The following is a 20,629-nucleotide window of genomic DNA, read 5'->3' as shown; positions in this document are numbered from 1 at the left end:
ATCCTCAGAGGAATGAGAGCTGAGCAGAAGGCCAAGAGACAGGCTACTCTTCCTTTGGTATTTGTCCTCCCCTCTCCCTAAGGTGAAGGCTACGTCTATGTTTTACCTTTAGTCTTGTAAGGTACAGTGCAGTTCCTCGTCCTGCACCCCTACCCAAACCCCAGTGGAATGAGAAATCCCCCAATGGCTGTGTGTGGATGCACAACTTCTGGACCTAACTCCTAGAGATCCTGGATTCTGAGGGAGTTTTGCCCTGAATTCAGCAACCTAGGTGGTAGAGGGTAGGTGGACTGCTCAAAAGAAATGTGACTGTGCCACATAGAAGACAGCTTTTAGCCTCCTGCATCTGAACCAGGTATGAATCTATTCCCACAGGTCCTTCCAACCTGCTCCATCCCACTTGTCACCAGTTCTACCCTCTGGTGACAGAATCACAGACCTAAGAGCACAGCACTTTGCCCCAAGTGTGCGCATTGGTCGTTCTGCCCCAAGAGGTTCTGGCACATGCAGGGAGCATGGCTTCAGGGTTTTGTTTGATTCTAATTTTGTTCTTTCCAAGTACCAGTCTCTGAGCTACTGGAGCCAGTGTTGCGGAAGTGCCTTCCTGGCTATTTGGGGTCAGCTCTCGCTTGGCTGGGAGTTTTGTACACGAGCCAGGCAGGGAAGTTGCTCCTTCCTGTGGTGAGATTTTCTTGGGGCCAGGCAGCTATCCTGGCTGAGCCTTAGAGCTCCAAGAAGCTATTCGGGGCTTAGGAGCCAGGTAGGAAGATCTAAATTTACTGAAAACGAACCTGTACAAGTGGCTGTGGCTGTGTGTGAAGGCTGGTGTTAAGTGATACACCTGACCTTGGGGTGAGGGATGGGAGTGGGGGAGCTTGAGAGAAACTACGATATTAATGGGCCAGTGAGGCACTGAATGTAAAAAGGTCAGTGGTTCAATTTGGGGTTCCCAGTACTAATAAATACTGCCTCCTTGGAGTTTGTTCTGGAGAAAGGAAAGTTGGCTGTGAAGGGTGGAAGGGGCAAGACAGGTACAGACCTGTGAGAGACTCATCTTTCTCACCCCTTCGCTAACCTTAGAGAGAGGGGTGAGGTAGATAGAGGATTCCTGTGAGTTTGGAGAGGGGCCCATTCGGAACAGCCTGCTTTCGATTGGGATTCCTAGCTAAGAAAGTGAAAGTGAAAATAGGTGCTCGATTTCCTAGAAGCTGACTGCTGCCTGCCCTTCCCAGAAGGAGGCTGGCAAGCTGGCAAACGGACTGTTGCTTCCCAGGTAAGTCCCTGGCTTTTAGTACTTTCTCTCCTTCCTAAGGGGGTATAAGTTATATAAGTGCTGTTTGGAGCTGGTATGAGAGAAAATTGTTACTATTAACACCAGCAGTGCCTTAAGTGTGGATAGCCCAGCTGGTGGCTACAGGTCTGCCCTCTAAACTACCAGCTCAAATGGGTGTCAGTAACACTGCCTGAGGGAAAGAACACAGATGTAGGGCTAGCTGACTTTTACTTATTTTTTTCCAGAGGAAGTCACAGACACCAGACTTGCTTGCAAGTCATCATGACCATGAGACACTGCTGGACAGCAGGTGGGACATTAGGCTTTGTGGCTCTTAAAGGAATGGAGCTATGTGGCTAACTCTGCTACCCAACACCCCCCACCCCAAGGAAGTTCCATCCAATTCTTCCATTGCTGTAAGCGCCTATGTAGCTACTTTGGTTCTGGCTCCATTTCAAGGCTCCTTTGCACTACATTCAGCAGAGCCGAGGGGTGGGGGCTAAACGGTCTCCACCCACTCAGGTTCCTGGTGAGAACCTAGGAGTATCTGGGTCGAGGTCTGTTCCTACCCAGGTAGCAGCTTGTCCCCAACTAAGATGGGTGCTAGAAAGCTGAGCTTCAGTTTTATTTACAGCTGTAACTGTTTGTTCCTCAGGCCCCAGTTCTTGGTGGGTCCTGCTTTTGTATGTCCATGTCATTTTGGCCAGAGCCACATCTGCACCTCAGACAACTGCCACTGTCTTAACTGGAAGCTCAAAAGACCCATGCTCTTCCTGGTCTCCAGCAGTCCCAACTAAGCAGTACCCAGCACTGGATGTGATTTGGCCAGAAAAAGAAGTGCCACTGAGTAAGCAACAAGTATGGGAGCCCAAGAGGATACAGTTGCCAGAAGCAGGCTGTGAATACAGAGTTGGGGGGTGGGGGTTTGACTTGGGAGTGTTACTTCCAACCTGCCAAGAAGCACCAGGCCAGACCAACTTGTCTCTGTGTTCACCATTCTACTGCCCAGCTTCCCAGATGGTTCCTATAGAAGAGAACTCAGACATAGGCAATGTAGAACCTCACAGGGCCTAGGTTGCAATTTTCCTATGTAGGTAGGACACAGGTCTTATGTTTCTGATTTATGACTAAGTGGAGCTTGGCAGGATAGGGGCCTCTGTTTTATAGAATAACTAACAGTCAAATGTGCTCCTAGATGGAACTCTGACCTTGTCCTGTACTGCCTGCAGCCGCTTCCCCTACTTCAGCATCCTCTACTGGCTGGGCAATGGTTCCTTCATTGAGCACCTCCCAGGCCGGCTGAAGGAGGGCCACACAAGGTAAGGGACCTAGCAGTGGGGCTACAAGAAAGACCTTCCTCCTCCCCAACTCCGGCAACCCTCTCACGATTTCCTTCTGCTTTCCAGTCGCGAGCACAGGAACACAAGCACCTGGCTGCACAGGGCCTTGGTGCTGGAAGAACTGAGCCCCACCCTACGAAGTACCAACTTCTCCTGTTTGTTTGTGGATCCTGGACAAGTGGCCCAGTATCACATCATTCTGGCCCAGCTCTGGGTAAGGAACCTGAAAGAAGGCATCCAGGGATGGGAGGAACGCTACTACCTGGGGAAGGAAGGATTGGCTTTTCCAGTACAACCTGTAAGCTAGTGACTGTTTTGAGATCTACCAGAGGTGGAAGCAAGGAACATGGGACTGCAGTGACAGCAAGTGATGGCAAGAGCTCTTCCTTAGCTCTGACCATGTGTGCATTTACTTCTCCAGGATGGGTTGAAGACAGCTCCGTCCCCTTCTCAAGAAACCCTCTCTAGCCACAGCCCAGTATCCAGATCAGCAGGCCCAGGGGTTGCATAAAGCCAACCACACCATGACCTTGACCAGAGCCTGGCTCTCATCTACCTGGAGGGTGGAGTCTACACCATAGGCTGTGATTGCCTTTCTGCTGCTGAACCTCAAACTCAAGCTTCACTTCTACCCTAGATTATCATAGTAATTAAGTCCTTAGAGTTCTTCCTGTTTGTCCTCCTGTCCATCCATCCAGTTTACCTTTTCTGATGTCTTATTCATCCCACTGGTGTTCTGGAACCTCTGAGACCTGATGACACCTTAGCCAAGTGATAGCTCTGCTTACACTTAACGTGAAATTGAGATGCCTATCTGGCAGATTTCTACATCCTGTACCAATCAAAAAGGTTAACCCGAAGCCTAGTTGAGATATAACTTTGGCAACATCCACTCAGCTCTGACCACTATCTGCACTGACTTCAATCTTTACATGTGATTTTGTTTTCCTAGTTTGCCCCTAATGTACTGTCCCCAAGGCAAGGACGGAACAGTGGCTGCGTCAGGTCACAACTGTATATGTCAGTCTGTGTCTCTGCAGGGCCCACACTGAGTACTCATAAAGCTGCAGCAGCTCAAGGTCTCATTTTTATTTAGACCCTGGTACTGTCCTCAGGAACTCTGCCTGACTCAGGCAGCATGAGACACTGCCTCTTGCCAAATAAAAATTCAGAATAACATGAACCCCTGCAACAGTCCATAATACTAGTTAGGAACAGGGGCCAGAAAGACCAAACACAGGCTCCAAAGAGCTGCAATTTCCCCTTTTTCCTCATACTGACCCAAAGAGCTTAGCACTCAAGGGAGAAAAATAGACTTTATTTACAAGTAATAACATTTAGAAAAGATCCATCCCCGGCCCTTAAAAACCTCCCCATCGTTCCATATCCTACCCCAGTGCAAGTCTGGGGAAGGTGAAGTATGAGCTGCCATTGAAGGCTGCCCCCTATCTCACCCCTGAGATCCAGAACCTATCTGTCCTGGAAAAAAAGCATCCTCCAGGCAGCTGTATATGGAAATAGGTAAGAACAGAGGCTCCTACCAGGTCATGCCCAATCCTGGGCTTCAAGAGCAAAGACCCCTGCTAAGGCCCAGCCACCAGGAACAACAGAGAAGCAGAGCCTGCTTCTCCAATGGTCCCTTCTAGGTCCAGAGACTAAGGAAGACTGGGCTAAAGAATCCAGTCTCAATCTAGTTAGATGGAAAAGTAGACTTTTTTCCAAAACAACAACGGAGGGAGAAAAAAAAAATCAGGAGGCAAGATAGGGAGAAGACCACACACTGTCCAAGCTCCAAGCCTCCTGGGCCATCTCTGAAAGACGCCTAGAAGGCACCAGGCAAAGTCCAGGTAGCAGGCCAGGGTGCAGGCAAACCTCATTGTCTTGGGGAAGGCTGGCCGCCATTGGCCTGGGAGCTGAGAGAAGGCACTGAGGGACAGCAGGAGGGAAAGGACCAAGCAAGGTCAGTGCTGACAATGCAGTGGGGCCACGTAAGCACTGGTGCTGACTCTTTAATGCTTCACCTGAAAAGGAAAAGACAGTCACTTGGCCAGATTAAGTCCTGTGTTGCCAACCTCTATTGACTAGTTCACAAAACCCCTGGCTGGACCTCTTCCTTTTTGGGGTCTCATAAACACCTACATTAAGTTATGAGTTGCCAGCCACACCTAAGAAATGTGGGGTCCTCAATTATGAGTGGCTAGCCAAGACAGAGATACCTCTTGCATCCCACCCTCCTCCAGTGGTTTGGTTTGGGCTTGCCTCGAATGCTGCCCTATGGAGTAGTCTAGAGGATGGTCTTCCTTCTACTGCGTTACCTTGCCCTTGGCCCGAGGAGTGGTGGCAACAGTAGCAGTGCCAGTTGTGGTGGTGGCAATGCGTGGAGAACGGCGGGTTCCACTGCGAGGATTGGGGGAGACCTTTGCTGGGGTCTTCTTTGAAGCTCCTCGCCTTAGAAGACTATTTCCCAGCTTCTTAGGTGTGTTAAGGATGCTGAAAGCCATTGACTGACGCCGGTCCGCCTATGGGGAAGGTCTGTCAGACTGCTACTTTTGAGCTCTGCCAGCAAGGCTTCACTTGGCCTTCCTTCTTCCCCTTGGGTCCTGGACTAACCTGTTTGAGAACTGGAGCTGCTTTCTTCTGGGTGTCAGCAGTGCTGCTCTGCTTACGTCCTTCATGCCGGTCCCTGGGGGTCATGGGGCGTGGAAAGCAGCTGGTAGCTTTCTTGGACTGTGAGACAAGATAATTGGGCAGATAATGGCAAAAGGACATGCTCTCCCTACTTCTGACAAAGGCCTTTCCAACGGTCTGTATATCTGCCCTTGGAAAGAGACTTCCCTATCACTAAGATTTGGTGGGCTGGTTCATGCCTGGGTATAGTGCTAAAGACAAAATAGATGCACACATCATCTACCTCAGGAGTGCCAGGGCCCTGGTGGGTCTCAGAGGAAACTCGTTTGCGCTGCTGCCTGGTAGTTATGCCAACACCCTCAGCAATCTGAGCTGGCTGCATGCTGGCTCTACGCAAGGTTTCCCTGGGGTCTCCAGTCTTCATCTCCTCATCAGTGATGGTGGCCAGGCTCAGGGTAGGCTGCATGGGACAAGAGGCAACAGTCAATGGGCCCAACTGTATAGAGCAAGAACTAGGGCTAAAGCTGGATTCTTAAAACTCCTTCCTTCCTGTTGTTCATGTTGACCTATACTTGATGGATAGCTAACAATTCCAAGCACAGTCATATCTGACTTCACTCCTGAGTGACAGCTATTCCATGACCTTCCAGTAGAATGACCTTCCCAGTAGACCAAAAATATCTATGACTAGATATTCAGGCTAGCCACTAAAGTCAGTGTGGAAGGTCTTGAGGTGACCTCACATCTCACCCTGGACTCCAGAGGGTAGCAGGTCTTCAGGTGCGGGGGGCATACTCGGTTGCGCTGCTGCAACTCTGCGATGCGGTTCCAATCATCCAGCTGCTCGGGCTCATCCTGGCAAGTGCCCATGTAGAAGCTATTCCTCCCTATGGAGCACAGAAAGTTAGGGCAAACACGGCAGCTAATACACCGTCTACTAATCTGGCCAGGCTTTTGTTGCCACTGTTCACTCCCACCTTTCTGGGAGTGGGGACTTCGGGCTAGATACACAAGTTCTGTATTGATGTTGCACAGCAAAAGTGCCGTACCAAACCATTTGTCTCATGGAGGTGCTTTCTCAGGGGAGATCAGAAAGAGTTCATGACCAGAGGCTGTAGCATCTTATTCACTTGCCAAAGCTTGGTGCCCCACACCAAGAGAAACTGAGGGTCATGAATTGATAACCGGGGAGGGTCCCTAGATCCTAAGGACAACTTCCAAGAAACTGCTGGGCAGCCTGACTTTACCAAGCCCACTGTTTCTCAGACAGCAGCCTGGAGGACTCCCCCAAGAATCAACTCGCACTAGGAACTGTGTGGAAATCTTAACTAGTGAGCATCCCTGGTTCAGTGTGTTCCCTTGCAGTCCTAGATAGGAGATGGCACAGGTGAGTGAGGGGAAGCAGCTCTGGCATAGTAAGGAGGCCTGCCTTGAGCTTTTGGAAGCTTGCCTCTTTTCCAGGCCAAGATTTGCTTCCAGTCTAGACTGGGATTCTGGTAAATTCCTGTAATTTCCTCACCTTGGGGGGCCCCACTGGACATCCTGGCCTGGGAGCGACGAGCAGAGCTTCGTGTGGTAGGCCGGTAGCCAGGCAGGCTAAGCAGAGCGGAGTTGCCATCATCAGGAGAACCCAAGCGGGCCAGAGACTGAGTGGAGGAAGTGGCTCGCAAGTTGGCCTGGGAAGCAGGAGCAGACTGCGTGCTGTAGAAGGATGAGTTGGCGCTGTCTGGCTCTTCCAATTCTAATTTCTAGAAGGACAAATCATTGCAGCAATACTATAAACCAGCACCACCTCCCTCTGCCCCAAAGCTCTCAGATACCACACTGCTTTACACTGCGTATGGAAACAGGCCATACAGCCAGAAGCATCTTGGAAGATGCCAAGATTCTTCTACCACAACATTTTGAAGGAGGCATTATTAGCCTATTTCAGAGATAAAAGCAAGGCGAGTACCCTCTACTCACACAGCTAGGAAGTAGCTAGGCTAAGAGCCAGAACCCCTATCTCCTAAGCTATCTAGATGGATTCAGCCCACAACCTCTGCTGTCCCTAGACCCACGGTTCCTGGGGCCTAAACTAATTATCCCCAAATTCTCAGTAGTAGAGGGCATAAAAGCACCTTCCCACCTGTTCCTCAGCCCACTAGAGACAGGGAAAAAAAGAGAATCTAAGCCTAGAAGCAGCAGACCATTGAGAGCCACACCAAGCTACATCCTGGCTGCATGGCGTGCCAGAGGCTCGGAATGAGCTGTTATTTCCTCTATCCTGCTCTGTCTTCCGTCAGACAGGAGAGAGGACTCTGGCTGAGTTCAATTCCTAGCAACCACATGGTGGCTCACAACCATCTGTAATAGGATCTGACTCAGTCTTCTGATGTGCATGAAAACTGAGCAATTGTATATATAAAATCAATCTAAGAAGAAAAGAGACCATAAACAAATCTATGCCCTTTTAAAAGATGTTGTTCATACCTGAGTGTTCCTGATTTATGAGCCCTGGATAAGGAACTGGTGTTAATATCCAATAGTCCTATGCCCAATAACCTAACCTTGGTCATAGTGATGTTGATGATTTGTGTGGTACGGCGGCGAGCAGAGCGGGTCTTACGGCCGGAGTCAGGGAAGGCATCCCCCAGAGAGTCAAGGCTAGTCTCCAAGGGGGCCTGACCCCGAGCAGGAGTGGGGGTGAAGTAGAGGCTCTCCAGGGATTCCACTTTGGGGGGCAGGCGCTGGGAGATAGGTGAAGCTGGCTCTCCAGGGACACTGGTACCATCTGGTTGGGTACGAGGCAGCTTGCTGTAGCAAAAGACATTTGCCGAGATGCAGACCCTGAGCTAGAAGACATTATGTCTGTCTCCTTGCCCCAAACTGACTTAATCTTATTACAGGTAAATGTGGTAAAATACAGTACCACTGGTCTTTCAGAGATAGCAAAAGGGGGCCTTGACAGTCCACTCTTGGCTGCTCCTAACCCTTTCCTATAGCAGCTCTCAGATCTCTCTACCTTAGCCCAAACCCTGCTCTTCAGGTCAGACAGCTATGGGCCCAGACCTCCCCCCCAGCAGATGCCACAACTGCTCGACAATTAATGGGGCCTACCCTAAACCCCTCTGCATGTTCTTCCTCCTCTATCTCCTACTTTACTAAGTAGGGACACCTTCACATGAACATGGGTGTAATTGGACATCTTCTACCATACACAACCATGGTCAACATCCAAGAAGCTCTCCTAGCTGCACACTCCCTTCCCTCAGCCTCAGTTCATCTCACCTAGACCTAGACTGCCATGAGACACTATAAAGTAGTGATAAGCAAGAACTCAGGACAGGCTGCCAGGCTCAGACCTGGCTCTATCACTGTGGATCCCCCAAAAGCCCAATTCTATCTGTTTAAGGAGAGATAATGAATAGAGCCTAAAATGGTTGCTAGGAGAAAGCTGAAGTTGTAATTGTTCCAAGAACTGGGAACACTGGCACACAGTACAGTACACATTTGATAGAAACAGTAACTGTACTGCTAACCTTTGACTTCAATACTGTCAGGAAACTAAGATGCAAATCCAACCTGTAGTCCTCAATTTCAGCACTTCTGAAGTTTATCAGTCTTTAGTGCAGTCAGCCTCTAGGCTCGCAGGCCTACTTGGCCTCGCATTAAAGGCTGCTCATCCACCTCTGCATAGCTGTACAGTTTATCAAAACTCAGAAAAGCTTCCCCCAAGGCTTTCCTAACTGCCCCACCTCACCTCTTTTTCACTTCTACTGTACCCTAAGCAGGCATCTGTCGTAGAAGAACCACAGGCTAGAACAGCGCACACTCAGTGAACAGGCACAGGATAGAGAGGCATGTCTCCTAACCTAGCCACACTGCATGGGGTTCCCTCCTCCAAACTCAGATCCAGGCTGTCAATACTTAAGTCCAGCTGGGGTTTCACTTGAGGCTCACGGCTCTTTAAGGCATCAGTTGCCACCTGGAATTTGCCCAAGTCACGAAGCTGCTGGTCTGCATGGGCAACCTAGGAAGTAAAATAAAAAGCCTAGAGTAGGGGTGGCCTTGGAGAGGAGATATGGAGTACAACAGTACAGGGGTGAGGTGCTTCTGTTTAAAGTAGGTTCTTACCTGGGCCTCCAGGCTGCGCACCTGGGCTGTAAGGTGACGGCAGGTCTGTTCAGCTTCCTTGGTCTTCAGCCCTGCCTGCTGCAGCTCACGGCCCAGACGTTCAGCTTCAGACCGCAGCTCCTTGTTCTCCTTCTGCAGTTCCTCCAAGTCTTGAAGCTGTTCCTGCAGCTTTTGGTTCTGCTGCTTCTTGGCATCATAATGGGTCTTGGCTTTCTCCATCTGTGTGGACAGACAGGGTGTGTGTGGCAGAGCCTAGAAAGGGTCAGGAAGAAAGGCAGAGCAGGACGTTCCTGGCCCCTCACCTGGAGCTTGTAATGCTCAGCTGCCTGCTCCTTCTGGCTCAGCTGGGCCTGCAGCTCGTTCAGCTGGGTCTGGAGGCGCTGGACCTCTTGCTGGCTTTCACCTCTCTGGGCCTGGAAAGCCTGAGAAGTCAATCAAAACAAGGAAATTCTGATTACTCTACCCAAACCCACTGGCCTACCCTTGCTGCTCAGTCTCCACAGGTACTGCAGACTCCTCTAATATAGTCTCAGGACTCTTAGGACACCTTGGCCCAATACACACATTCCCTCCAACTGCAGCCTACAAAACAATTACATTCTCCCTCCCAGACCATCTGCTGGCTCTAATGTGTCTCACAGTTCTGCTGCCATATATGAGGCCAAGCACCAAGTATCTCTCCCAAGGGAACAGAATCTGATCTTCAGAGAATACCGTGGTATAGAGAGCACAGTGGGAGACAACTGCATATGCATGTCAATGTCAGGAACTCACTTCTCCAAACCACTCCAAGAAATAACTTTTATCCTTGTTTTAGAGAGGAAAAAAGAGATCAGAGATTTAGACAAACTGACCAAGGTCATCCACCTAATCCACAACTGTGGATGCTGGTTCACTTACGATGCCAGCATTGCCTCCTAAGGGGACCATAACTCCTCAAGAGCAGGCTCGCAGGTAATTCTGTTAACCTGCAGTATCAGCTTTGTTCACTACAGGTACTGGGTGGCTGCATCCCACCTACACTCTCCTACATCTGCTAGCTCATAACCACCCTCAAAAGGAGCATGATGGACCTACTTACTGTTCACTGTTGTTCAACAGTCCATGGGCAAGGAAGCTCAGAGATCCACTACCTGGGACCCACTATGTGCTACACAGTCCCAGTGGAACTAGTCCCTGATCCTTTGCCCTTAACTAAGGGATGGGAAGCTTAGAGCTACAAAAAGCAAACACTGGAACAAAGATGGTAACAAGATTAGAAGCATTAAAAGTGTTAAGTGCTGGTCATTATGGCACATGCCAAGTAATCCCAGTGCTCTGGGCTGCATAATTAGACCCTATCTCCCTTACCAAGGTGGGGAAAGTTTTTTTCCACAGAACTTTCTGGGATGGAGGAATTGGTCCTATTCTGTCTTGTCATTAGCCATTCACCTACTGACTGGGAAAATGTGACTAGGGTAAATCAAGAACTACAAAAATGTCAAGCCAGGCGTGGTGGAGCACGCCTTTAACCCCAGCACTCGGGAGGCAGAGGCAGGCAGATTTCTGAGTTCGAGGCCAGCCTGGTCTACAAAGTGAGTTCCAGGACAGCCAGAGCTACACGGAGAAACCCTGTCTCGAAAAAAACAAACAAACAAAAAAGCCCCCCCCCACCCCCCGCCCATTTTGAGGTGCTGGACTGGAAACTGAACCTAGGAACTAGTGCTCTACCACTGAACTATACCTATGCCTTGATTTTTTTTTTTTTTTTTTTAAACTAAAAAGGATAGTGGCTGTAATAGAAGGCTTTTCTGTGAGAGATTCCTGAAGACAAAGTCAATGTTTCTGAGGCCCAGGATAGTTTCTTGGGCAACTAACCCCCCCCCCCCCAAGCCCCAGGCTCCTGCTCTGGCCCCAAACTAACATGGCCCAAGGGCTTAGAGAAGATGGTCCTCCACCCTGTCACACATCTGCCCCACCTTTAGCTTCTGTTGCTGCACCTTGCTGGCTTGGTCATGCTCTGTCAGCTTCTTACTTAGTTCTTCCACCTGAGGAGCAGAAAAAAACAAACAAGAAGATGAAGATGTAATGGCTAATCTTGGTTTTCAACTAGACCACATCTGCAAACAGCTAAAACCCAAGCAACTGGGCACAGCTTATGAGGGATTTTTCTTGATTCGATCATTTGAGGTAGGAAAATCCACCTTAAATCTGGGCCACATCTTCTGGTGGCAGCCCACATAAAAGGACATAGAAGGAAGTTTTTGTACTTTGCCTGTTTGCCCTCACTCTCTTGTTCTGCATATGCATAACCAGCTTAAAGATTTCTAAGTTTGCCTTGGAAGAATTAAAACCAAAATTCAAGTACCTTCTTCCCCTGAAGAACCTTGATATACACATAAAAGTTCAGTCCTTTCCCCATTGAGGCCGTTTACAAGGGTAATTGTACACCAGAGAAAGTAAACAACCCAACATTCTGGGTCTACTAGATATTGGTTCTGGATTAATGCTGATTCCAGGAGACCCCAAGAAACAGTGTGGCCCTCCAGTTAAAGTAGGGGCTTATGGAGGTGAGGTGATTAGTGGAGTTTGGGCTGATGTCCAACTCATAGCGGGGCCAGTATTCCAGAATGTATATTGGGTTAGATATATTTACAAGTTGGCAAAATTCCCACAGTGCTTCCCTCACCTGTGGAGTGAGGGCTCTGATAGTTGAGAAGGCCAAATGGAAGGCCATTAAGAGTTGCCTCTAGCAGGGAAAGATGCGGAGGTGATGGTTCCCACCACATCTCCCTTTAACTCTTATCTGGCCAGTGCAGAAGACAGATGGATCATGAAGAATGACAGTTTGACTACTGCAAATTTAAGTAGTGACTCCAAATGCAGCTGCTGTACCAGATATGGTATCCTTACTTGAGCAGATTAACACATCTCCTGGTACATGGTATGTTGCTATTGATCCAACAAATGTCTTTTTCTCAATACCTGTCCATAAATACCACCAGAAACAATTTGCTTTCAATTGACAAGCACAGCGGTATACCTTCAAAGTTTTACCTTAAGGAGACATTAAACAGCATATATGAGCAGGAAGTAGCAACTACTTTGGACTTGTTGGTAACACATGGATATCAGAGGATAGGGAATAAATCCAATCAAAATTAAAGGGCCTTCTACCTCAATGAAATTCTTAGGAGTCCAGTGGTGCGGCCTACAGAGATATTCCTTCTAAGTGAAGAATAAATTATTGCACCTGACCCTTCCCACCACCAAGAAAGCAGCAAAAACATTCAGTGGGCCTATCTGGATTCTGGAGACAGCACATTTCTCACTTGAGTGTGTTACACTGGCCCATATACCAAGTTACTTGAAAAGCTGCTAGCTTTGTATGGGGCCTGGAACAGCAGAAGGCTCTTCTACAGGTCCAGGCTTCTGTGCAGGCTGCTCTCTGTCTACCACTTGGACCAGGAGACCCAATGGTACTCAAGGGATTTGGAATAAGGTTCTACCATTATCTGCAGGCAAGTATCCTCCCTTTGAGAATGCCTACTGTCTCTATTACCGTTACAATGCCTTCTGCTCCCAAGCTTGCACCAGCAGCATCATAGAGTGTGTCCTATGATCCACTGACTGAAAAAGAGAAGACTAGGACTTGGTTTACTGATGGTTCTGTACGTTATGTCGGCAGCATCCAGAAATGGACAGCTGCAGCATTACAACCCTTTTCTGGGACAACCCTGAAAAACAGCAGGTAAAGAGAAATCTTCACAATGTGCAGAACTTTAGGCAGTACATATGGCCATCCATTTTGTTTAGAAGGAGAAATGGCCAGATGTGCAACTGTTCAGATTCATGGGCTGTAGCAGAGACTGATTGGCTGGAAACTTGGAAAGAGCAAGAAGAAAGATATCTAGGAAGTGAAGATACGTGTGTCCTATGTAAATGCTAATCAAAGGGTGACTTCAGCTAAGGAGTTGAATAATAATTCTATGGACAATCAGCCTCTTTTCTCCATCCATTCCTGTCATTGCCTAAAAGGTCCATAAGCAAAGTGGCCACAGTGCAGAGATGGAGGTTAAACATGGGCTCAACAATACAGACTTCCATCACCAAGGCTGACTTGGCTACAGATGCTGCCGAGTGTCAGATCTGCTAGCAGCAGAGGTCGACACTGAGCTTTGCCTTACTGGAGAGAGAATTATTCTGGTTATGGATGTGCATTTCCTGAGCAAAATGCTTCTGCCAAAACTACCATCGTAGGTTTACAGAATACCTTATGCAACATCATGATATTCCACACAGTATTGCTTCTAACTCATTTGCAGCCAGAGAGGTACAACAGTGGCCCATGTTCATGGAGTCCACTCATCATGATCTCCACTGTCCTGAAGCATCCCTTCTGAGAGAAAGACGGAATGGCCCTTTGAAGGCCCAGTTACAATGCCGGGAGGGTTGGGGTAGGGTTCTCCAGAAGGTTAGGTACATGCTTTCAGTCAGTGTGCAATATAGTCATGTTGTTATAAAGTTATGAAAACCAGCTAAAGCAGTGTTTCTCAGCCTTCCTAACGTTGTGACACTTTAATACCACTCCTCATATTGTGGTGACCCCTGGCCATATAATTATTTTTGCTGATACTTCATAACTGTAATTTTCTTATTATGAATCACAATGCCAATATCTGATAAGCAATGCCACGGAAGGGTCATCCAACTCCCAAATACATCTTGATCTACAGCTTGAGAGCGGCTGAGGGACCAGCTATAGAAACACGGATTAGAACTGACAGAAGTGTTTTTTCATAGCTTGCTAAAATAATGTTTGTGTATGTATAGACGTTTAAAATAGATATTTGTCTCTTATTCCTTAGTTTATCATGTGATGCAGCATAAAAAGAGATAGTATCAGTGGTAATTTTTAAGTTGTGAGACACTAGAAGAATGTCTCTCATGGAACAGTGCCATCTACTCTAAAATATATAATGCATTTGCAGTTGTACATGGGATAAATATTGCCTGATAGGCATAACTATGATCTAGTTATTTTCACTTGGGAATTTAATGAAGCATAAGGAGATATGACCATGGGTGAAGCTGACAGGTGGTGGACTTGTACATAATGGCTAATCTTGGCTTTGAACTTGAACATCTGCAATCAAATAAAACCCAAGCACTCGCACACAGCTACAAGGGTTTTCTTGACTAGATCATCTGAGGTGGGAAAACCACTCTACATCTGGGCCACACCTTCTGCTGGCAGCCCATATCAAAGCACACAGAAGTAAGCTTTGCTTTTTGCCTTCTTGCTCTCAATCTTGCTGGCAAGTTTATCTATCCTACTATCTATCCTACTGCTGAGACATTCCTCTGTGGGTATTAGAGCCTACTTTTTTGGGACTCCAATACAGACCAAAGATCAGCTGAAGGATCAGCTTTATGGACTGAATTGCCACCAGATTATTTTCTCTTCCATCAAAAGACAGCTATTGTTGAAACAGCCAGACCATAGCATGTAAGCTACTGTAATACATCTCCTTTTGATAAATATAGACTCAAATCAGTTGTGTTCCTCTGACCAACCAAAGGGTTTCTCCCACCCATTATTATCCTCAGGCCCTTTCTCTACATAGGTAACATCCTGCTGTCCAAAGGTTGTCAGGGCCTGAGGTGGCCCCAAATAGATGTTACCAGGGTCACCTGACCAAACCACCACCAAAATAAATACCTGACTCTTCAGAGTCACCATCTCTGTACATCTCTACTGTATCCTACTCCCGAGCCCAACCTAGAAAGCTTGGGGCAAGAACAGAGCACCTATGGGGTTTGGAGAGATGATTAAGTGGTTATACATTCTATGAGTTCTTGTAGAAGTTCTTGTGTTTGGTTCCCAGCTCCCACACGCCAGCTCAAAATGAACTATCACTTCAGTTTCAGTTTCTAAAATCCTTTTCTAGTCCCTGTAGGCAGCAGGCATGCATAGAATGCATATATATACCTATATAGGCTAGCACTCATACAAAAGAATTTAAAAAAAATAGAAAAGAACAGAACACCTACTCTAGTGCTAAAACATTGTCAAAGTACATTCATTTCTCCCTCCTCCCCCAAAATAGCCAAAGCAAAGCCCCCAAACCTCTTTCCAATCTCCAAGGCTGTTAGAGAGGCTAGCAGCATGGCCACTGTGGTTAGCACTGGGAGAAAAGAATGCTGGAGACAGAAGCAGGGCAGCACACAATCCCAAGCCCCTCCCCCAACTACCACAAAGAGCAAAGGGATCATAACAGCCACAAGCACCCATGTTTCCTCCAAGCATTATGGGAACTCAGGCATGAACAGGCAGCAGAGGAAAGAGGCAAAAGGCTCCATTGCTAACTGCTTGCTTTCCAATTTGATTATCCCATTTTCTTAGAATGCCTGTAGAGACTAGGAGGGAGAGTGGAGAAAGTGATATGGGGTTGGAGAGATGGCTCAGAGGTCAAGGGGACTGTCTTCTCTTTCAGGGGTCCTGAGTTCAATTCCCAGCAACCACAAGGTGGTTCACAACCATCTGTAATGAGATCTAGTGTCGTCTTCTGGCCTACAGGCCTACGCAGGAAGATTACTAAGTATCAACTCTGTAGCCTACCAACTAGGGAGGACAGAGAGGCCTGAGAAGGATGGAGGCAGAGATCTCTACTCCACTTCTACTCCTCCTGTTCCAGAAAGCTCTATGTGAGTATGGCTCTGCGATGAGGCTCCAGGGTATAGTGGCTGCATCTTCTGAGCTGGTTGAGTTCCCTATCCTCCAAGGGCTGCCTCATTTGTCACCTTCATACCTTGGAAACTTGTAGGGAAGAAGGGTAATAATGTAAACAAAGCCATATAAATCTGTGTGCTTCCTCTTGGATTAGTCTCCTTAACTCAAAACGGGACTTGGGAGGTTTTGTTGTCACCAGGAAAGATGACACCTACTTCTTGACTCTGATAGGTGAAAGAAAGGACAGAAGTGGAGAGGCCGACCTGGGATGGGTAGGATGAGGCCACAGAGAGGGCCTGTAACACTGTACTCCTGGGTAGCCTGGGCCTGGACTCCATGGCTTGACCCTGCCTTTCACAAACAGTTCACAACAGGAGCTGGCGGAGCAAGCTGCAGCCGGGGTCATGCACCGAGACTGGTCACCGCTTAAGCAGCCAGCATTTATCGAGAACCCCAGGCATTACCTGCTTAGTCTGCTCTCTTTGAAATACCTCTAGTTGCTCCACCTGTGCATGGGGAGAAGTAATGGAGACAGTGAGATGCAGCCACTGCCAGACTGACCTCACTTGGGCTCTGATACTTCACCCAGAGAATGGGAGTGTAGGCCAACTGGATTCAGGTAACAGGCCATATTAAGCCTGAGATCACAACACTTGGGAGGAAAAGGCAGGAAGATCAAGAGTGCAAGGCCATCTTTACATATATAGTGAGTTCAAGGCTAACCTGAGTTATATTAGATCCTGTTTTAAAACACCAAAGAAACAAAAAGCTAGTCAACTTACTGTTCAGAGTCAGCTTTCAAAGAAAAGGAGGCCATAGGTATTGTCCTTATTGGAGGATGGGGGCGGGGGGTGACTGGGGAAGTTCAAACAGGGTCCAACTATGCAACCCCTATGTGGCCTCAAAAACATGATCTTCCTCCTGACTTAGCCTCCTAAATGCTGGGAATTCAGGCATGCACCACCATTGTCTGCCATTTCATTAACATTCTCTTTCACACAAACTTGGGATTCTACTAGTTACTACTTTTCTTTTTCTGCTACTCAGTAAACAAAGGTAGGCAGGCTACTGCAGTATAGATCTGGGATGGGAGGCAAGAGGAGGGCTACAGAATGCAGAGCACATAGCATGGACACCTTACCTGGGCAGTGAGTTTCTGCCTCTCTTCTTGGAACCTCTGCCTTTCCTCTAGGACCTTCACCTTGGCACCTTCGTACTTGGCAGTCATCACCTCCAGCTCCCGGCTAGTACTCTGTGCTTCTTGTCGCATTTCAGCCAAGTGGGTCTCAGCATCAGTACGCACAGCAGCCAACTCCTGGACATATTTCTCCCGGGCTTGATCTAGTTCTACTTCCAGAAACTGCCGGCCAAGGTTGGCCCGCTCTCCCAGCCCCCGGTTCTCCTCTGCCAGCAGGCCATGGGCCTTCTTCAGCATGCTCAGCTGCTCTGCATAGCTGGCCTTCTCTGCCCGCAGCTGCTGGGCTGCTCGCTCCTGCTCAACTATCTTCTGCCGCAAAGATCCGAGCTCTCCGAGCTCCCGCTGGGCCCGCATCAGCTCTGCCTGGAGCCCACCAGCTGCCTGCTTGCTCTGCTCGAGCTCCTCCCGGAAGCGCTTCTCGGCAGCCGCTTGCTCAGCTTGCAGCTGCTGACAAAGGTGCTTGGCAGGCAGCAGCTCACTTACCAGGGCCTGTGTGCTGGTGTGCTCCAGCTGCAGGGCAGAGAGAGCTTGCTCCTTCTGGAAAAACTTCTCCTGCCAGGCCTTCAATTCTTGGCCCAACTCCTCAGCTCGCTCTGCTTGTGAGGCCAACTCCTGCCGCGAGTTCTCTGAAACTACACGCTGTTTCTCCACCTCTTCCCGGAGGCTCTGGACCTCCTCTCGTAGAGCTGAGCTGCGTTCTGCTGCCCTGGCACTATTGCTGGCTGTTTCTACTTGAAGCAGGCGCAGCCTCTCTTCCAGCTTCTGGCTCTTCTCGGATTCAGCTACAACCAGGCGCTTCAACTCCTTGCTCTCCCCTTCCTTCTCTAGGACTTGGCGATTCAGGATGGATACCTCCTCTTCCAAGCTGCTGATAAGACTGCTTTTTCTTTCAGCCTCCTGCTGGCCCCGGGCTACCTGGGCCTTCCACTCTTCCTCAGCTTTGCTATGGTCCTGGGCTTTAGCACGGAGGGCTTGCAACTCTCTCTGAGCTGAAGCTGAGGCAGCCTGATTATGCCCTAGCTCTCGAGCCTTCTCTTCTAACTGGCCCTGCAGTGTCTCCAGGGCTTTGTCTTGCTCGGCCCGGCAAGCCCGCTCAGACTTGAGGCTGTGTGTCAGGCCTTCCACCTGTTGCTGCTGCTGCTGACACTGCTGCTCTAGCTTACTGATCTCTGCCCGAAGTGCCTGCAACTCAGGGCCTGGTGCATCTGTCTTTCCAGCTGTCTCCGACTGGGTTCCTGGGCCAGAAGCATCTTCTCCACTGGCACCCCCTGCAGGGTGCTCTTTTTCTTTCTTCACTAACTGTATTTTCAGCTGTTCCAAAGTCTGTTGAAGCTCCTTCAGCTCTGTTCTTTGAGCTGCCTCCTGCCCTCGAAGTTTGGCAAGCTCTTGGTCTGTCCCTTCCTTTTCTGTCAGGGCATGGGCCAGTGCTTCCTGTAGGGCAGCAAACTCCACACGCTGCTCATTGAGGGTGTTCTGCAGTCGCATCTCCAGCTCTGCCTTGGCTGCCTTCTCCTGAGCCAGGTCAGCCTGGGCCTGGCCCCGCTCCTGGGTCAGCCGTGCTACCTCCCTCTCCTGTTGCCCACGCTCCTCTTGCTGCTGGCCCTGGCTCTTGATCAGTGCTGCCCGCAGCCTCTCCAGTTCACCGCCCATCTGCTCAGCTTCACGCTCCATAGCTTTTACTGCTGCGTGTGTACTAGAGAATGGCCGTCCCTGCTGTTCTCCTAGCTGGTCAGACGCTCTGTTTGCAGCTCTCGGGGGCTCTTTGAGCAGCTCAAGTGAGGCTGTTTCCTGCTGCTCACCTGCCTTGAGCACCAAGGTCTTCAGACAGGCCACCTCCTTGTTAGTGGCAGCCATCTTCTCCTGCAGAGCTGAGAGATCATCTACCAGCTTCTGTGCTCTCACTTCCTTCTCCTGGACCTGCTGGATGGCTTTGGCCAGACTGGCATGAAGCTGGGCTAGCTGACTCTGCTGCTGGCCTGGCTGGCCTTCACTGTGGATCTCTACTGCCTCCTCCTGGACCTCTTGGCCAGTCTTCTCCCCTTTCAAAGCCATCAGCTGTTCCTGGAACATGGCACCGTACCTTGCCTCCTCTTGCTGTCTAGCTTCAAACCGCTTCTGCCGGCTCTCAACCTCTCTGATGAGCCGCTCACACTCACTCTCAGCTCTGTGCTGGGAAGCTGTGGCCTCTGCCAGCTCATGCCGCAAGGCTTCAGTCTCAGCCTGATGAGCCTCTTCAAGCTGCTGTATCCGGGCCTCCAGCCCCTTTCGCCCAGCCTTCTCTTGCTCTAACTCCTTCTGTTCCCGCTCCCGCTGCTCCATCAGGCTTCGAGACTCTGCCTCCATCTCAGTGGCACGGCACTGCTGCTCCTTCAGGGCATCTGCAGCCCTGCGTTTCTCTTCTTCAAGGCTGCCTTTGGTAATCTTCAAAGACTCCTCAAGGGCCCGGAGCTGCTCCTGGAGCTGGGCCTTCTCCTGAACCACCTTTTCTCGCTCAGTTGTTTTTTGCTGCTCAGCTTTCAGCTGGGCTTCTAGCTCTGTCACACGAGCTTGAACCTGACGCTGTTCCTGGTGGGAAGCTTCAATGCAGGCATGAAGCTCTCCTATCTTTTGGCTCAGCTCTGCCTTTTCCTGCTGAGCCTGTGTGACCGAGGTCTGCGCATTGTCCCTAGCATCATTGGCAGCCTGAAGTTGCTGCTGCAGACTCTCTAGCTTGGCATCCTTCTCCTTCTCCACTGTTTCTAGCTGCTGGCGAGCAGTATCCCGTTCCCTTAGAGAGGCCTCTCGAGCCTCAGCAACGATGGCCAGTTGCTGGGCGTGATCCTGTCTGGTTGCCTCCTGCTCCTTGGCTGCCTCTTCTAATTGCTGCTCCTTCAGCTTCAGGCTGCTGCTCAGCTGCTCCACCTGCTGGCGGAGGCCCTGGGCAGCCTGTTCTTGCTCTTGCATGGTCTGTAGCATCTGAGCCTGTTCCTTTTTGGCCTGTTCTTTCAGACTGGCCAGCTCTTGATCTCGCTGCTGCAGGGTGGCATTGAGCCCTGTCATAGAGGTCAACTGGGCAGTGAGCTGAGCCCCTTGGGCCTGGGAGGCTTGCTCTAACTCCTCTTTGGCCTGGCTGAGGTTAGAGACGGAGCTCTGAAGGTCAGCAATCAAGCTGGCCAGCTGCTGCTTTTCGTCTTCAAAGCGGCTCCGTTCAGCAAGCAGCTGGGCTTCCTGCTTGCCACGTTCACACTCCAGTGTCTCTACGCGGGTTTGGAGCTGGGTGTTGTCTGTGGCAAGTTTGGCTGCCTCTTGCTTTAGAGTGTCCAGCTGTTGGGATAAAGAGACAAAATGGGGATCAACCCTATCAGAGAACACCAAGAATCAAC

At 49.5% G+C, this 20,629-nt stretch overlaps 2 protein-coding genes across 17 annotated transcripts in view; one reads left to right on the top strand and one right to left on the bottom strand.

Moving 5' to 3' along the window:
* The first annotated feature begins 637 nt into the window (after nucleotides 1-637).
* Nucleotides 638-3,796, top strand: Il18bp (interleukin 18 binding protein). Of its 5 annotated transcripts, none has more exons than NM_001363982.1 (7): nucleotides 638-760; nucleotides 1,233-1,273; nucleotides 1,519-1,583; nucleotides 1,929-2,120; nucleotides 2,469-2,592; nucleotides 2,680-2,827; nucleotides 3,035-3,796. In NM_001363982.1, the coding sequence occupies exons 3-7, from the start codon at nucleotides 1,556-1,558 to the stop codon at nucleotides 3,122-3,124; spliced, it is 582 nt and encodes a 193-aa protein (NP_001350911.1). In that variant the 5' UTR covers nucleotides 638-760; nucleotides 1,233-1,273; nucleotides 1,519-1,555; the 3' UTR covers nucleotides 3,125-3,796. The 5 variants fall into 5 exon arrangements, with proteins under 5 accessions (NP_001350911.1, NP_034661.1, NP_001369387.1 ...); NM_010531.2 differs by having other exon boundaries at nucleotides 1,206-1,273; NM_001382458.1 differs by lacking the exon at nucleotides 1,233-1,273.
* Nucleotides 3,797-3,910: 114 nt separating this feature from the next.
* Nucleotides 3,911-20,629, bottom strand: part of Numa1 (nuclear mitotic apparatus protein 1) — an 80,983-nt gene continuing 64,264 nt past the window's right edge. For 9 of the 12 annotated variants that reach the window (XM_006507169.3, XM_006507174.2, XM_006507173.3 and 6 more), the window contains 13 exons: nucleotides 17,211-20,570; nucleotides 16,534-16,575; nucleotides 11,316-11,384; nucleotides 9,660-9,779; nucleotides 9,358-9,576; nucleotides 9,096-9,253; nucleotides 7,791-8,037; nucleotides 6,761-6,989; nucleotides 5,992-6,128; nucleotides 5,525-5,701; nucleotides 5,224-5,340; nucleotides 4,929-5,132; nucleotides 3,911-4,634 (listed from right to left, as the gene is read on the bottom strand). In XM_006507169.3, the coding sequence (XP_006507232.1) occupies nucleotides 4,623-4,634; nucleotides 4,929-5,132; nucleotides 5,224-5,340; nucleotides 5,525-5,701; nucleotides 5,992-6,128; nucleotides 6,761-6,989; nucleotides 7,791-8,037; nucleotides 9,096-9,253; nucleotides 9,358-9,576; nucleotides 9,660-9,779; nucleotides 11,316-11,384; nucleotides 16,534-16,575; nucleotides 17,211-20,570 (5,091 nt within the window). In that variant the 3' untranslated portion in view covers nucleotides 3,911-4,622. The remainder of the gene's footprint in view (nucleotides 4,635-4,928; nucleotides 5,133-5,223; nucleotides 5,341-5,524; nucleotides 5,702-5,991; nucleotides 6,129-6,760; nucleotides 6,990-7,790; nucleotides 8,038-9,095; nucleotides 9,254-9,357; nucleotides 9,577-9,659; nucleotides 9,780-11,315; nucleotides 11,385-16,533; nucleotides 16,576-17,210; nucleotides 20,571-20,629) is intronic. The other 3 variants (XM_006507177.3, XM_030241950.1, NM_133947.3) reach the window with 1 other exon arrangement.

The sequence above is a fragment of the Mus musculus genome, chromosome 7 (assembly GCF_000001635.26).
Source record: "Mus musculus strain C57BL/6J chromosome 7, GRCm38.p6 C57BL/6J".
Taxonomy (NCBI): domain Eukaryota; kingdom Metazoa; phylum Chordata; class Mammalia; order Rodentia; family Muridae; genus Mus; species Mus musculus.
The sequence above is the reverse complement of the archived record's forward strand: the minus strand, read 5'-3'. Positions and strand labels throughout refer to the sequence as shown.

What these genes read in the sequence shown, in the direction of transcription:
- Il18bp (XM_017321987.2), top strand. Translation starts at nt 1,556, where the DNA reads ATGACCATGAGACACTGCTGGACAGCAG. An exon ending in GAGACACTGCTGGACAGCAG is followed by an intron (nt 1,584 to 1,928) that starts GTGGGACATTAG and finishes TTTGTTCCTCAG; the next exon opens with GCCCCAGTTCTTGGTGGGTC. An exon ending in CTGAAGGAGGGCCACACAAG is followed by an intron (nt 2,593 to 2,679) that starts GTAAGGGACCTA and finishes TCTGCTTTCCAG; the next exon opens with TCGCGAGCACAGGAACACAA.